Below are 17,576 nucleotides of genomic sequence, written 5' to 3'. Positions count from 1 at the left end.
TACTTGTAAAATTTGGTGACTAGCTTACAAATTGTGGAAGATATGCGCATTTCAGATTTCTAAAGGCGAAGGTCCTGGGGGCAGCGTGTGTGGGCGGACTTGTCGATTCACACTTTCTGAAATATCGGCTTTAGCGATTATGGGGGCAGGTGTGGGCGTGGCTATACGAATTTGTTATCGGCTTTTATAGGCGGCTACCAGTAATATAAATTCAAAATTTGACGGCTCCAACTCAAAAAATGCGGAAGATATAGCCATTTGAAATTTTTAGGGGTTGGGTCATGGGGCGGCGAAGGTAGGCGTGGCATATGCCGATCTTTGAAAGATATCGCCAACAACCGACTAACCAAATTTAGTAACTGTAGCCTTAAAATTGTGGATTTGCGAATATCGCGGACACTTTGCCTGACGCGGACACATACCAGTATATGTTCCATTTAAGATTCAAGACCCTATCTCTAAGGGTGTACAGACGGACAGCATGATGGACATTGCACGAAACCAATATAATATGACAGCTTCGGTATCGAAGTATAAAAAATATGAGTGCGAAAGCTAAACGACAGAATAAGCGAAGCGATATCAAAGAGTGTGTGTATTCATAACTTAGGAGCTGATTGGCGTTTAATATCCTCTATTCTCGCTGAGATATTCTCGAAATGCTTGTTACTGTCAAATAACCCCTTGGCGCCTAGCAATCCGGTTTATGTTATCCTCAGAGGTACGATTCCTACGAAGTCTTCTGTCTTCCTTAAGAAATACCAGAGCCTCATTCGCGAGATTTCGATATCACAGGAAGCCGAAATGAATGAGATATTGATTTATACTGTAATCCGGAGAGTTGAAGTCACGAACAGGTTCCAAACTTCTGCTTGGGGTAGAACAAATAGAAAATGTTAAAACTTCAGTACTAATATATTTGTTAGAACATTTTTATGAAGTCTCATTTTACGGGTTTTTTTTGGTGACTGCGACAATTTGTGTTCAATAAGCCTTTTTAATGGATAATACCACTTTAATTAGCGGCTTATATAATTAATAATTAATTAATAATAATATTATTATTATATTATTAATAATATTATTATTGTAATAAGAATTACAACATGATTAATGTGTTAATTGATAAACATAATAAGTTGTATTAAATTCGTGCAAATATTAATATTTGAACTCACGCCTAACTCTTACTGTTGGCTTATCCAAAACAATAATTGTCCGCACCATCGGAAGATCACGATGAGCTCAAGCTGTGATTCTCTCGCCACATCCCACGCACTTTTCCGTGTGCTTGTGCGTGTGACTGTGCGCGTTTCTCTCTCTCTCTCAAATTGTTCAACGTTCGCCGAGTTGTATTGCAGGTGTGTGCGTGCATCGCCGCCACTTTGCTAGAGTGCGTGCGATTGGTGTACCCGGCACTGCCGGCGATGCGCTGCAGGTTTTTGGTACTCGTGAACGCAGCTATAATCTGCACTCGCACTCGGCAATCAGCAACAACAACCAGCAAGCTGGAAGGGATGCCCAGCTTATCAATGCGTTGCCAAGGAACGGATTCTGGGTCAAGAAGGTCTGCTCAATACTTACGGAATGCCCAATGAACCCGGCACCATACGCAATGAAAATTTTTCATATGCTGTTGTTGCCAAACTTCAACAACAACATCAGCAGCCCCAGCATTTTTTTCCCCCCCCCCACCCCCCCCCCCTTCCTCCAAAAAATTTTTTTAAAAAAGAAAGTTTTTTTTTTTTAAAAAAAAATTTTTTTTTTTTGGGAAACCCCCCCTTTAAGATTTCCAAAAAAATTGTGGATTCAATTTGTGGAAGGCAATCCGGTGTGTCCAACGGCAACTACTCAGACGGCTGAAATTGCATCGGCATTTGCGGATGAGCTGCAAGGTCGGTTTACCACCCAGCCAGGTACAGGATATTGAGTCAGTTTTAAGTTTAGGGGGTGATGTTCTTGGTGCTGCTTTTTAGCTCCATGGTTCGCATCCACCTTTTCCCCCCACTCAGTGGATGTGTGATGTGATTGCGATAATTCCGGAACCTGGCAAGCCGGATAATCTTGTCTCGTCATATCGACCGATAAGCTTGCTGTCCACTTTCTCCAAAGTATTTGAAAAAATATTTCTTGGAAGATTGTCGGCAATAAGTGTCTTCCAGAGAGCCATTCCTGATCATTAGTTTGGCTTTCAGCATCACCATGGTATACTAGAGCAACTTCATCGAGTAGTACAACATGTCCTCGCGTACTTGAAAAATAAGCAGTACAGCTCTGCCGTCTTCCTGGATATTCAGCAAACGTTTGATCGCGAAACGCATGACGACCTGCTTTTTAAGCTTAAGTCACTACAACCATCGGCGCAGTATTTACTGCTCTGGTCTTACCTGCTTGTCCGTTCTTTTATGCTGGAAGATAGGGACGAGCGATCAAACATCCGACGCATTGGAGCGGGTGTACCGCAGTGTAATGTCCTTGGACTTGCCCTGTGCACATTGTTAGAAATAAGCTGCTTGCCACGTACGCAGATGGCACAGTGCTCCTTACCAACTCCACCACTGGACTTGGAGAGCAGCTGCGGCTACACAGAGGTTCTTGGATGGTTTTAGTGATTTTGGGCCAACCGGTGGAACATCTGCGTCAATGAGAGCAAGTCTCAGCATTGCACGTTTGCCCTCAGGAATGGTAACTGTCCAACTATCCGACTCAACAGCATGGTCATACCTCAGGAGAACCACATTCGCAACCTGTGTATGTATCTGGACAGGAAACTTACCTGGCGCAAACAGATCCAGATCACGGCGGCATCGTTTAGATCCAAAAGGGCGAAACTCAACTGGTTGCAGAAGCTATCCCTCAAACTCAGCATGAGCAACAAGCTGCTGGTGTACAGGAGCATCATCGTGCCCAAATGGTCATATGGGATTTCATTTTGGGGCACAGCTGCAAAATCTTGGGTAAACCTGGTGCTGGTGCTCCACCTTGTAAGGATATGCCGACGAGAAAATTCCTTTATTAAAATAAATCGACTTTATTTTATTTATTAGAATAAATAAAATAAGAAAGTGGATTTCAAGCTCGGTAGCATATTAAAGAGGAGCTGATCCGCAGAACTCCAATTTCAAACCAGTTGGTAGGCTCAATTTGGTGCAGGTGGCAACGTCCACTAGACCATAGCCACAGTTTCCTCGCTACATCGAGGGAATTATTTGTAAAGTGTTCGGGCTAGACGAGCGGGCATATTGGTGCTGCTCTATACCGTCCATAGCGGCGAGTCCTCGCTTTCACCGAGGGAATATTTTGAGCTGGACCATAGCAACACTCTCCTCGCTGCATCGAGGGAATATATTGTTTAGCGTACTGGCCACAGCGGCGAGTCAACCTCGTTGTTGCATCGAGGGAATAATTGTGCAGTGAATTGGCATTTGTACTTATATTTATATTTGTATTTCTATTTAAGCACGGGTGTACTTATATAGTTGTACAATTATATAATCATACAATTTATATTTGTACCTGTATATTTGTGTTTATGTATGTATCTATGTATATACTTATCGCCTATCTGATCGTCCGTAACTTCAGCGCCACTTATACTTAAGTGGTCCACTACACAGTAGCGTTTAAATTAAATTGTATTTACAGTAGATAGTAGGTAGAAATACTGGGCGGCAGAATTTAGGCTAAGTGTGAATCCCACTAAATTAAACTTATTCTGTTCACAAGAAATCAAAAAATCCCTCCTCTGATCCCACCCAGACTAAATAATATAGTACTATCATCTAGCAACAGCGCTAACTTCCTAGGGCTGACGCTAGTTAGAAAACTCGATTGGAACCTAAACACCCAGTTAGGGGTAAGAAAGGCGACACTCGCTTTACACGCGTGTAGGAAATCCATCAGGCTCCATAACCCCATTCGCAAATATGGTTCATTCCTAAAAAGAAAACCACAAAAAAATAACTTAATAAAGTTAAACTTATGGCCGAACTCTGCATATCAAGGGCTCTGCGGATCATGCAGAGTGAGTCATTAGATGCCATTCTGAACATTCCATGTCTGGAAAGACAAGACACACAACAAGACACTCACGGCCATAAGACTGAGGGAATCCTCAGTCTGGAGGGCTCATGTTAATGGACATGCATCTATTCTAGAAGGAAATTCAAAAATCCCTTCGAAAACAGACGGCTGTGTGCCAGTAGTTCACACCCCTATCCATACGTACTTCCCCCAACGTAACCTTTTTCACATACGGCTCAAAGCTAGATAACCGCGTAGGCGGAGGAGTCTACTCAGAATAACTTAATGTACAACTATCCATCAGCCTTCCATAACACTGTAGTCAGATGTAATACCCATTAAAGAAGCACTAAACTGTCCAAAGATATATAATATCAGTCCAGGCAATCTTAACTTATATATTGACAGTCAAGCGGTTATAAAATCCATTAGTGCGATATCGGCAAGCTCGATATCGGTAACAAGCTGTCCCAAATCTCTAAATGAGATGGCCCAGCGGCATGTTATCAGCCTAATATGGGTGCCTGGTCATCACAATATTGAAGGCCAGGAGAAGCACATTATTACCCCTCCTCACTGATAAGGAGGGTATGTATGCCTCTGGCTACCTGTCGAATAGCCCACCAAACGTGGCCAAACATAAACGCAAAATACAGCAGAGAACTGTATAATCTCAGTCGCACAAGCTGCTCTGCAGTAATCCGCGCCATAACAGTACACTGGCTTGTTGGAATACATGCCAACAGACTTCAGTTGCCCTACAACGACTTCTGTAGAAGCTGTAAGGAAGAGGCCGAGCACTCTTCTGCATCTTCCCTGCGTTTGCCTAGAAACCTTTCGCCACTTTGTCATTTCCCGCCTAATCTGTCAATGCTGGCAAACTTCGGACCTGCCAAGATTGCAAACTTTATAAAAGCAACCGGCTGGTTAAACTTTTACAAATACTAATACGAGGCACGGGGAAAACCAAAATCCGAATACGGTATCACAATAGGCCAAAAATTGCCTTATTTAGGCCGACAACCGCCTAACCTAAACTAACCAATCAACATGGTTGTAAAGCTTTGAAATACTTAGTGTATACCATTTATACTGTGGAGTACAGTATATCGGAGCTACGATAACACCACTTATATGGTTCTGTGGGTTAATTGAAGTGTAGGTAGAGTATCCACATATACTCAAAGTATTGGAACTCACGGCTGTTGTCGTTGAACAAGCTCCTGGGTCAATGCGGGCTTCAATAATCATCATAACGTCAACTCCAGCAGCATTCCAATACGCAATTTTAAAAGAGTTGACGGGTTGGTTGCCGCTGATATTGGTAATAATTAAGTTACTCTTTTTCAAGACATTAAAGTTGGCAGTGAGCCAAGTAGCAGGAGTCTTTGTCGCCATAAAGCTATTGCTAATAGCCCCAGTTAAGTAACAACCGTATTGATTTGTGTACCTGCAGGACTTTTAGACAAACTAAACATTTCAATGATCAACACTAGTTAAATTTTTTGATTCCAAGCTCAGGTTTGGCATGTATTGCTGATAAGAGACAAACAAATGAAACAAATTCAGTAATGTATCCATTTTCTTTCCCATTTCGCTAATTATTAAAATGTTTTGATGCAACACGTGCATTATAAAACTTCCTACTTGCGTGTTTTGCCAAAGATACTGATGTTCTGTTGTTAGTGCTGTTGCTATTGCTGTTGTTTTTGCTGCCGTTGTTGAGGCAGTGTCACCTTGTTCCAACTGTTGCTAAATTCAAAGTTGTTGCTGGAATTTGTACAGGTGTTTTGTTGCGGGATTGCGTTCACGTACATGTACTTGCTTTCCTTGTGCAGCTTGACTGTAGGTGAGTTTAGGATTGCGCTAGATAGTCTTTGGTTGTAACGACTGGTGCAAGAATACCTGTTGATTCTGCTGCTTGGTAGAATCTATGCGATGCTTATGCTGCTGGTTTGCGGTTTCCGAGCAACTGTTTGCTGGGTTGTAGCTTATGAGTCAGGGATTCCTGCTGGTGCTGTTGAGTCTGCTGCTGCTTGCTAAACTGTGGGAGCTGGTTATTGGGTTCCTTCTTCTGCTGGTGTTGCTGCCACTGCATTTGTTGCTTGATACTCGTGCTTATGGGCTGCCATCCCTGATTGATGGGATAAATTTGATGTTGTTGCTGGTGCTGCCCCTTTTGAGTGCCTGGGTGCACTGAAGTATTGACTGTGGTGTAGCTAATGTTGCTTTGCTCGACCACCTGTTTCCCAGTAAAGCGGTGTTTCATAACATTCATGAAACGTTCCACAAATCCCATACCACTTAATTTACTCTTTAGCTAGTCAGGTGAGGTAGAATGGTGGATATAGCGCATGATAATTCGATATACTCGCTCCTTGCGTAACTGATGTGTGTGCATATGGATGTTGTTCTCTTTAAGTGCCTCCAGGATGGCTTTATATTTGGTCAGATCCTTACACTGTACTCTCATCGCCCTGTGTGCATTTTGTTGTAAATTTACCAACTAATGAAGTATTGTTGAGCCTGTCCAATAGTGGTTGAATTAAAATTATATTTGGAAGAAAGAGTGTTGTTATTTTGTGACTTTAAATTTGCTGCATTGCATCTGTTTCCAAACCGGTATCAGAATGGCTATTATTCATAGATGAAACAGTAGCCAATTTTCCTTTACCTGGCTTTGTCATAGTCTTCCCAAAATCATATAGCCTAACAATCAGCTGAAATTGCGTTTTCATAGGATCAACCATAATCGATGCAATATTAGAGCGAGTAGTATTTTTGAAATGCTTCAAGGGAAGTACTACTTTCTTCTTAAGTCCGTGATTAGGTACGGTATTGTCAGGCAAGGTTCGCTTTGCTTTTTGTGGCAGCATCATATATGTGGTTCTTGTCTTACGTTTCAGCGAAACGGCTGAAAGCTTAGGAGTAGACACATCTACTGACACTTTAGACTCTTCATTTTACAACTGGAGAATACTCTCTTGATTTTCAAATCATACTTTTGGTTATTTGATCATCAGGATTGACATAGGTGGCAGTCACTATACTGGCGTCATCAAAAAGTCTGATTCAGTTTAAGACGAAGAGAAAGCAGAACAAGTTATTTCACCATTAATCACAAATACACCAGTATAGGTACCATCATTACCGCTTTTCTTGGCTGGGGAAGCTCGTTTCTCTGCCGGAATTGTCTGATGTTTAGCTTGCGTGGCAGAAGACATGTCTTGGGAGCATTTAAAGTTGCAGCTTCTCTGTACTCAACGATCAAAGATATGTGATCGCAGTTAGTATTAATCCGTTCACGCCTGCCGTAGCCAGTGATTGACGGTTGCAGTCTCTCAGGCAATCCGCAAGTGCAATCCACGTTACGCCCCATACATTATGTCTAAAGTTCAGATTCAGTCTCCAGCAGTAATGAACTTCGGAAGAGATATTTAAAGTCTTCTAATGCCCACACAAAATGTAGTGAGCAATAAACAACCACTAATACTACTTCGCCTTGATCATTAGAGACTTTAACGGCAGCACATTGTGCCCAGAGCCAACTTAATGGATTCATCACATAATGCTGCAGTGAAGATTTGATGATCACTACTGTTGGCGGTATTTGTAAGGCAATTGGCGTTCCACAAACCAATGCGCAGCCCAAGTGGGGTCATTGAATAGTGCAGCGTGCAATAAGCTTATCATGGCCAGAAGTGTCTCGCTCAACTTCGTCGAAATTTGACTCTAGACACTCAAACTGGTGTTAAGAGTTCTCATGATACAGATAAGGCTGTTGAGTTAGCTGATATTGCTTCTGTCGCCGCAGTTTGCACATTACGGATCTGTATCCAACGGTTTTTTCGCAAATTTGACTTGCGTGAGCTGAGCCATACTTTACGCACTGATAGTGCTGTTGGCAATACTTGTACGGCCAAATTCATGTCCATATGGAGGTCAGAACCTTCAACTGATATGCGCACCTGAGAGATGGAGCGCAGATTGCAAATCTCTTTATTGTTGGCAGCCGGCTCCAACTCTAAGTAACAAAGATTCAGCTCCTTACTGACGCGACCTACAATGGTTTCACCACACACTGGATGTCCAAGTCTGGCCAGTTTATCTCTGAGGCGATTAGCTTTCTGCAGGGATGGATGCAGTCCGCTTTTAATTGATACGATTGAAAAGGGGTTTCGCTTATACGTAAACAACCTATGTATTGTCCTGCCAATATCATTTGGCATTACACTAACACTAACCACCACCACTGCATTTGAGCATAAAGTTGTCAGACATCGTGACTGCATTTAGTGCTTCTGGTAGTCCAAAATCGTTTGTGATACCCTCACCAATAAATAGAAGGCCTTGTTTGCCAAAATTCAGCAGTGTGAACAGGCGTATCTCGGCGGCAGCTCTCAGCGTTCTGGTTCTTGTCGTAAACTAAACATCTTCATTACGAGGAGACACAGAATTAGAATTGTTAATGATTTTGTTGTTGGCGTTGTTGGTATTTTTGTTGTTTGGAGTTGTTGACATTGTGTAACGAACCTTTTGTTCTGTATATTTTAGCTAAGCTAAAATTCAGTCGAGCTGAGGGTTCGTGCAACAAATTTGTATTTGATTGCGTTTGCGATGATTAAATAACAAAGTGTTTTATGTACATATATATTAAAAATGGTTTTATTTGATCGCACATTATGATGTAGATAATGACACTTATACACTGTTAGTTTTAGTTGTGCATTTACTGTTTGCTCTGTGGTGTCTCACAGCTCATCGATGTTATTGGTTAGGTTCGATTAGGGCTCCTGTGCTCAAGAATTTGCAGCAGTCACTCCGCCCGCTAGCTATGCAAGTCCAAGATCTCGGCCTGCCCACCAGAGACTTCGTACAGCACTCCTGATGCTCACCAGAACTAGTGGTTTCCTTGTTCTCTCCAGGATTGCCCCTAGTACTCCTGTGAGTCAAGATTCGCGTGTCACACTTTCTGGTTAATCACAGGCGAAGTCTCGTTTGGTTCGCTTGGCTCTTATCGAATACCGTCTGTTTCCACAATTCAAGCGTGGCAAGGATATACGCCTCTCACCCAATTTAAGGAGCTCAATATCCCAAGTGATCCTTGTGCTGATTCTTGTATTTTGTCGTATTACGATCATACGTTTCACGCAGACTATATCGCGTTGATTTTGATCCCGGTAACTTCACTCGTTACGACTGACTCCCTTTTTAAATTCGTACAGATTCGCTTCATAGATTCGCATAGACAGCTCTCGCCTTATGCTGCGCCGCTCTTTTCATAGACTTTTGCTGGCCATTTTTTGACGGGACTGTACCAAGATGGCGTGATCTTTTCGGTGGCGTGATATTCTTTTGGTAATTTTCCACTGCCTTTTGCTGGCGCCCACCATTGTCTGCCGTCAGCGTGAGTATGGACAGTAGTATTGCACCCGCAATACTCCTCACTCACTAACGCCACATGTCCTGATGGACATCTGTGTCAGACCCACTCTAATGGCTTAAATTTCTTTTCATTATCGGACGGTGCTTGAGCTACTTGGCGTGTTTCGACTGTCATTTCGTCAATCAACGCCTTCGATAGCCTCAGCTCTCGGCCTTGTGTGATGAAGGCAGCGCTGCACCCCGTAGAGCTTGAGACGCTGGTGCTGATTGTCAGTGCCTGTTCGAGTAATGACTCATCCCAACTTTTTTGGTTATCCTTCGTAAATTGTGTGATTATAGTTGCTACTGTGCGATTCACGCGTTCAGTGGGTGCTTGACTCCAATATCCTCTAGGAATTCTTTAAATGCCCTTCTTGTAAATTGTGTGCCGTTTGCGTGTTATCAATACTTTTGGTACTCCAAACCTATAGTAGCGCTTCTGAGTACCATTTCCGTCTATTTCGAGAAACGGTACACGGCATTGGTTCCACGTCAGCATCTACTATGCTCCAGGGTTCCTCAGGGATTTGAGTCATCAATTGTCCTGCCGCGGGCAATTGACTGGGTTAATTCTGTTGGCATATTTCGCATTGATTGACATATGCGTGTGCGTTTCTGTAAAAGCCTCTTAGGCAAGTATCCTTCAGAGGTGGTCAGGATAGGGCATTTGTAACCACATTAAGATTTTCCTTCCTGTATTTGACATACAAATTAAACTGCTGCAGTTCCAGTAGCCATTTTGCAATCCAGCCTGATGGGCTTTTGATGCAGTTCAACCAATTCAGTGCCATGTGATCCGTAATGACAGTGGAGTATCCTTCCAAGTACGGTCTTAGCCTCCTTATGTCCCAGATTATCGCAATGTACTATTTTTCGGTCGCAGAGTAATAATGCTCCGCACCATTTAAAGATCTGCTTGCATACGATATGACTCGCTCGCCCTCCTCTAAGTTTTGGGTCAGTATCGCTGCCAAGCGCTAATTGCTAGCATCTGTCTGGCCTTGAGAACTCTGGGCATGCTAACACAGGCGATTGTGTCAGCTTAGCTTTGACCATTTCGAAAGCTTCTTGGTGCTCTCCGGTCCATTCCCATTTTGTATCTTATTTAAGGCTATGGTACGAAACGCATTTACCATGATGCCACTCCCAGGTATAGCCGTAGTTTCTTGACGTTTCCAGGGGCTTCAATTCGGCGATAGCAGCTACTTTTCCGGATCAGTATTTTCCCTGGGACTGTGAATGCGGTCATCGCTTGGCTCTCCTTTTTCATATTGCGAAAGTCGTCGCTACAAACAATCTGTCCTCTTGATGCTCCCGTTCTTTGGGATGCTTACTATCAAATTTGCACACTCCAAAACTGTGCTCATGCCAGACAGGAAATCCCATCCCAGAACTAAATCGTCGATGACTGCTGGTAAGAGCAATATAGATGCTCCTCCGCCCGAGTCTGATGATCACCTCGACCGGTTCTCGGACTCCACTGTATGGATGTCTGCCATACGAAGCTCCTCGTTAACGAAGCTACTCGTGGTCCCTGTGTCTATTGTAGTCTTGTACTGACAGTTGCCGATCTCTATGAGCGCTGTAAGTTGCGCTCTTTCGTCCTTAAGTGCTTCCGAAAAGCGGCTTTGGGCTGTCCTGATCGGCTTCTTTTCGCCCCTCGGTAGGGGAGGTCGGTGTCCGTTTTTCGATGGACAAAATACGAACTCAATTGCAACGTGTCCCTCCTGGACGCAAAATCTGCATACCCTCGTCCAGTGAACTTGCACGCACTGGTTCCGGCTGTGTGATCGGTAGTGGTCGGGATTCCATAGTTTCCTATGATCCGTGCTCGTGTAAATGTATTTAGTGAAGGCAACCAATTATTTGCATTTACTAAGAAATCCACCCGACTAGGGGCAGTTGTTAAGACTCAAAGATCGTGAATAAATGGAAAAACTTAAAAAACAACTGTCATTTTATGTTTTAAATAAAACCCATGAGTACCTTAAAAAGTATTTATTATTGAGAAATAAACCAATGGTTGCATACATTTTTTCAACTTGCGTGGCTTTGGCCAAATTGTAATTGTCCGTTACTAAAAATGCATGCATATCATGTCAAAATAAAAATTAATAAAACTGTGGAAGGCAAGAAAAATAGCAATAACATTTAACTTCTCAAAACCAATTTTTAATTATTTTTATTTATTTTTTGTTAATTAAGAGCTGTGACTGCTGCCTGATGCTAACGTTACCTGTGTCAAGAACGTTTCACTTAATTGAAATAATCCGATGCTTTCCGCAATATAACCCTCTATATAATGAGTCTATAAGGGCAAAACATATAGATTATTTCGAACAAGAACGTCATTGGTTAAGGTAAGTTTGAAGGCTCGTATAAGATAATGTTGGATCGTCATTCTCAAGAATTTCCTTATTATTTTCCAATAAATATCCTTTAAATTTCGTACATTGTTTAATTCTCGTGTCTGCAAGAAGAAGCGATTGCACCTTTTGGTTTGCCAGTCCGAAAAATACTTCGCCCTTCGCTTTAAACTTGACGTGAACAGGTTTCTGCTTCGAGGAGCTCTGAATACAGTTGAGCAGCTCCTGGTGGCATATGTTGGCCGTTTCTCCGAAAAAGACACCATCCAAATCATTGTCGGGAATCAATTGAAATTGAGGAAGTCCAGCATTGTTAAGGATCTTGCACGTGAATACACACTTCTTCACTGGGTCTCTGGGATGTGCATATATCCTTGTTGCCACATACCCCACGGGATATATCCAATGTGCTGTGTGAAAATTGGGATTTGTGGGTATAATCTCGCCAATGGAGTGTATGAGAACGTTGGTTAGTTTCAAGGGAAAACTCTTCTGTTGCAGTGCCGGTATATTATTCGATTTACTTTCATTCTTTTTCTCAAATGCATGATTCGGAGTTGAGGCGACGTATTTCTTTGTATTATCACGATTCTCATTCAATAGTTGATCTTGTGTGATGGAACTTTTATCGAGTCCCTCATGGAACATGAGTCTCTCAATTAGGGTCAGTCTCTCGGAGCGAGCTGCCGCCAGTTCCACTTGTAAGGCGCAAACTTCATCAACAATCGATGCGTTTTCCTGAAAAAATTTAATTTTCTTTTAATTTAGAAATAAACAATTAGCAAACGCCTGCCAACTTTTAGGTTGCATAAATACATGTACTTCTGCATGTGTGTAAATATATCTGCATGAATGCATATAAAGTTGATTGACTTACAAACACGAAATTCTTCACTCGACTTTTCAGTTTTGTGTATTTCTTTTGAAAATCAACTTTTTTTACTCTCATATCGGACAAATTGAATATTATTAAATTGTTGTACCGCATCCAGTGTGACCGTATATTTAGGTTGCAAAAATACCATTTATATTCCCTGAATACATTCAAAATGAAAACAAATATCTGTAAGAGAGGAAAGCATATATTGTGTATGTATATAGCTATAAATATTCCTGGTCAGCACCAACAGGCAATCGCGAAAGACCATACTAGCTTGAAAATTAAATATTGGAATATATTTTCCACTAATCATACAACATGTTGTACAACTACAAATCCAGTTAATTTAATTTCGATAGCTTCCCACATCTCGCGAATATAGCATCAAACTGATTAAAATGAAAATTAAATGCACAATTTACACAAAGCAACACAGCATTTATAATCATTTTGGAAGCTGCTTCACACAAATCGAAGTTTTTGGAACGATATGGGAATTTTTCAAAGATGTGAAACGCTGTATATATAAATAAATGAAAATGAAACAATAATTAATTAGCCGCTAGAACCGTTGCTCCGAAAGCAGAAATAAAACCATAAAACAAGCAACAACACTATCTCCGGTATCCGGTCATAATTTAAGGGACTCTGCAGACTCAGGTTCAAGGTAGTGTTACAACTGGTGCACAAAAAATGTGAGGAGCAAAAGTAGCTTATTCTTGCTCAATCAGAACGGCGGTTTTCTTAACGTGCTGCAAAGAAAGCGAGCTTTTACAGCTCTCGCAACGAGTCGGCTTCAGGTTTAACTCTGGAAAATATAGAAAATGAGATATATATAATAATTGAATAAAATATGTAAATAGTACTAAAGGTAATTATAGCTTAAAACTCATATATAGGTAAACATTTTAAATAATTTGATATCTACATTTTGAGAAATATAGTACCTACAAAATTTGCTTTCTCGTAAGCATTAAAAATAGACTTAAAACCAATGAATACAATTAATACTAGACAAGCAATTAAAACACATATGATAAGTAAAGAGTAGGTATAGAGGGAAAGATTAATGTGCTCAGCAACGCAGTAACGCGGAATCGATTTCAGCATTTAGAAATTTAACTATAAACATAAAATCTAGCAAAACGCGACGATGAATTACTGTAATAATTGGGAAGGTCAATAATTGTGAGTATTTCGGCTTATAGAGGTAATACACCTCAGACCAAGCGAAATTCGTTCACACAGATTCCCATCTGCTTTGGTAAATCGGATACTATATTTAAATGTTAATTTTCATTTGTAACCTAGTTATATTTAAGTCTATTGCAACTAGCGCAATAATTAAATATATAAAAAATTATTTACAAAAACAATCATTTGCTTGACTTGATTGTGAATCAAAACTATATTCTCTAGGGGATGTGCCTAAATAACTGTATGTTTTTTTTTTTTTTATTTTTGGTCCAAATTTATAGATTCAAATAGTATTGAAAGGCGCTTGGAACGACATTTAGACAGAAGAATAGGAAACAGGACGTATAAAGACGCATATCATCACAAAACAGTCAATACAATATTGTCTGCTTAGTGATAGAAGTAACCTGCTTAAATTGCCGAGTGATAGAACACAATATCTTGTACATATTGTAAAAACTTAAGCTTAACAGTCATTATTTTTCTTAAATAAATCTCTTGAAAGCTTTAAAGTTCGAGTTGAAAGTTGAAAGTAGCCAAATTGTCAAACGCATTTTAAACATTTCGTCTCAATTTTTAAATTAAAATCTAATTGTGGCATTTTTTTTTTGACCCTTTCCTAATCAATTTCTTAGAATTCTGTCGGAACTTGCAAAACCGTGTAAAGCCAAACAACTGTAACATATAATTTCTGAAAATATATATTCATTTTACTTGCGCAAAAATTTTATAGTTATATAGCAGCTGTGACTGATGTTCCCACCGTGAAGAGCGTTTCACTTCATTGAAAAAATTCCATGCGTTCCGATTGATGCCACAACGTATGATTAGCCTATATAAATGAGAATTGCGTTTTTGGTCTTTGAACAAAATTCCGCTTCATGTTGGTCTGCTACAGGATACATCGATGTTTGGTATCGATATCCTGAATCGCTCTATCCTAAGTTGTCACTGCTCAATTTTTTTTCACCAACCGAAATATATAATTTATTTTGTGTTTGTTGGGCACGTTGATATTTTGTATCTGTATTTAATTCATTATTTATTATTCAACGTGAAACGAATTCAAAACTATCTATGCATGTGCTATATTTAAAACATGTAATTATGTATATACTTATGTATGTGTGAAAAAACTGGAGTGCAATTTCATACATACATATGCATGTACATAAAAATAAAGTATTTTACGAATCGAAGAGATTTAAGTGTTCCATTTATTGATCGCATTCATATGCCTCATCATAAATATCTAGATGCATGTTTACGCTAGGGATTAAAAGGCTTACGAACGAATTAATTAGAAGTTACTAAGTATGTATGTACACACAAGTAAGGGTACATACATAACTTACATCATGCATACACGCGTAAGGACTTTGTATTTTAAAATGTAAGATGTACATAAACCCAAATGTGTATTTGATGGTTGCATTCGCGATTAGGAAACTCACAAGTTCATTATATGCATATGTACATTTGTATACGCTTATATATACATGTATGTATGTATGCAAGAAGACAAACGAATAATTTTATTTCCTGTAGCAATTTATATATATATATATTATAAGACCCTCAGAACACAATTTGAGAAAAAAGGAAAAACATGTGCACACTCAAGACTAGGTACCTTTGCAGATCGGAGTCTGCTTGATCAAACATTTAATACATATATTTAATTAAATTAAGTCAAGCGTCGCCTGCCGGATTTACCAAGCAACTCTATTACAAACATAACTGCATAACATAACATAAACCATTTGGCAACTGCACAAAACTAACACAAATAATCTGAGCACAGCGAGATAGAAATTGACAAGCAAAAATGTTTTTGTCGAAAGATCTCGACTAGCAGATACCCTGAACCCAAGTTTATATATTTAATAAGTCGTACTCCTTAGATAATCAATTGAATACGTATGGACCTAGGACAGGTAAAACAAAGTTAAGTAAAAAAAATTGAAAATCGTATTTTTCCCTATTTTATTTACCAATTTGAGTAGTTTAATGGGTCTCCGAAAATTATAGAGATTTATTACAAGCAGATTATTGTGTTTGATTTCGGCTTTGACGGATGTTCTACGTTATTTAAATTGCTTCAGCCAAAATCTAAATCTTGTAAAAGATTTTATATCTGTCCCAGAAATTGGAAATAGCAACTAAACTCCAAAACAAGTAATTCACCTATTTCGCTTTATAGGCCATTCAAATGTGTGTCCGTTTTTTATAAAATTGTATAAGAATTGGTTTTCTTCTGTTTTACATACATTCAGTTGTATCTTACTGACTAAGCTGATATATTTCGACCGTTTTTCCTGGATTTGTGAAGTACTATTGGCAAAGTTCATAACAGTTCCATTTTCTTACATTCATCTTAAGGATTGTTATTTATATTTTAGCAAAAGTTTGCTTAGCTTTGAAGTAGATTTTTTACGGTGCTTTTGCCATTTTTTTCATAATCAGGAAGATAGTTGTTGCGAAAATAAATAATAGGAAATGAAATACCTCAAATGAATACATAATGTCAAACAAATACATAGCTCCTTTGTATTCTTTAATTCGTAATAGGTCGGCTACCAGTTGATCAGATATTTATCTTCTGAGCTTCCTCAAAATTATTTTCAGACCAGTAAATGGCAACTCGCAGTTGTATGTCGTCCCAACCGTTGAGTATAACTTATAAATTTCATTTTCATCCAGATGTGTTAGATTTAGTGGATGGCCTGAATTTTAATTGAACTTTGTAAAATTTTTAAGTCCTGCAAGTTTACATTGTTCAACTTGAGAAAAATGATTGATATTTAATTCGGATAATATCAAGGTTTTTTCAAATTTGACAAAATAATATTTATGCGATATCACAAAAAATGTGCTAAATCCATTAAAATTTGGTATTGGATAATGGATCTTCTCAAACTTTTTTCGTAATTTAAGAAGACGTTCAAACATGTCCCTTTATTAAACCAGTATATTTCTAGGTACAGTAATAGATTCGACTTGCAAACCTCCAACGAATTCCATGAACTTCCTAAGGGTCACAGAATTACGATGCATTACGCAATGGAACTATGCATAATTCATTTCAGTCTTTTTAAGACTTTGCTTGTCTGTCATAATAACCTACATATTGAGCTAAGCCTATTTTTGTCAAAAAATCATAAGACTGCACTGTAGTGTATCGAATAAAGATTTATCATTAACATGAACATGAAGCGAAATCAAGTCAAAGACTTCTTCAAAACATGTCAGATTCTTATCAACACCTTTAATGCAGACATTAAGCCGGCAAATAGTATTAGTATACGTACTAGAGGAAGGGGATAAATATGTAAGCAATTTAAAACGTTCAACATAAAAATATTCAGTGCAAACCGTTCGTCAAAGGGCGATATTGTCTTGCTAAATCGAATGCAGGTTAGGTTAGGTTAGGCTATATCGGCTGTCAGCCCGATGGGCTGACACACTTAGGCCATATTTGGCCCGTTGTGATACCGAATGGGATCCAGGGATTTTCTCCTACAGTCGTGCCTCCAAAGTATTCTAACATGTCAAACATTCGCCCAGTCCGATGCGTTTATGAATTTCGCTATCTTGGCCGGTCTCATATATCGGAGCTCCGATAAACCAGTTAGGGAGTAGTTTCCCAGGATTGCCAGCTTTTTCCTGCCAAGTGCTGGGCAGAG

General features: G+C 39.6%; 2 protein-coding genes across 2 annotated transcripts in view; one reads left to right on the top strand and one right to left on the bottom strand.

Moving 5' to 3' along the window:
• Positions 1-11,432: 11,432 nt before the first annotated feature.
• Positions 11,433-12,858, bottom strand: LOC6564383 (transforming growth factor beta regulator 1). The gene is made up of 2 exons (XM_001990813.3): positions 12,691-12,858; positions 11,433-12,551 (listed from the first exon to the last, which is right to left on the bottom strand). The coding sequence occupies exons 1-2, from the start codon at positions 12,799-12,801 to the stop codon at positions 11,796-11,798; spliced, it is 867 nt and encodes a 288-aa protein (XP_001990849.2). The 5' UTR covers positions 12,802-12,858; the 3' UTR covers positions 11,433-11,795.
• A 2,348-nt stretch (positions 12,859-15,206) lies between these two features.
• Positions 15,207-17,576, top strand: part of LOC6564384 (forkhead box protein P1) — a 41,069-nt gene continuing 38,699 nt past the window's right edge. The window contains exon 1 of the mRNA XM_032737461.2: positions 15,207-15,283. Within this exon, the coding sequence (XP_032593352.2) occupies positions 15,207-15,283 (77 nt within the window). The remainder of the gene's footprint in view (positions 15,284-17,576) is intronic.

This window comes from Drosophila grimshawi, unplaced genomic scaffold (genome assembly GCF_018153295.1).
Source record: "Drosophila grimshawi isolate 15287-2541.00 unplaced genomic scaffold, ASM1815329v1 contig_59, whole genome shotgun sequence".
Lineage (NCBI taxonomy): Eukaryota > Metazoa > Arthropoda > Insecta > Diptera > Drosophilidae > Drosophila > Drosophila grimshawi.
This window is presented reverse-complemented; position numbering and strand designations above follow the sequence as displayed.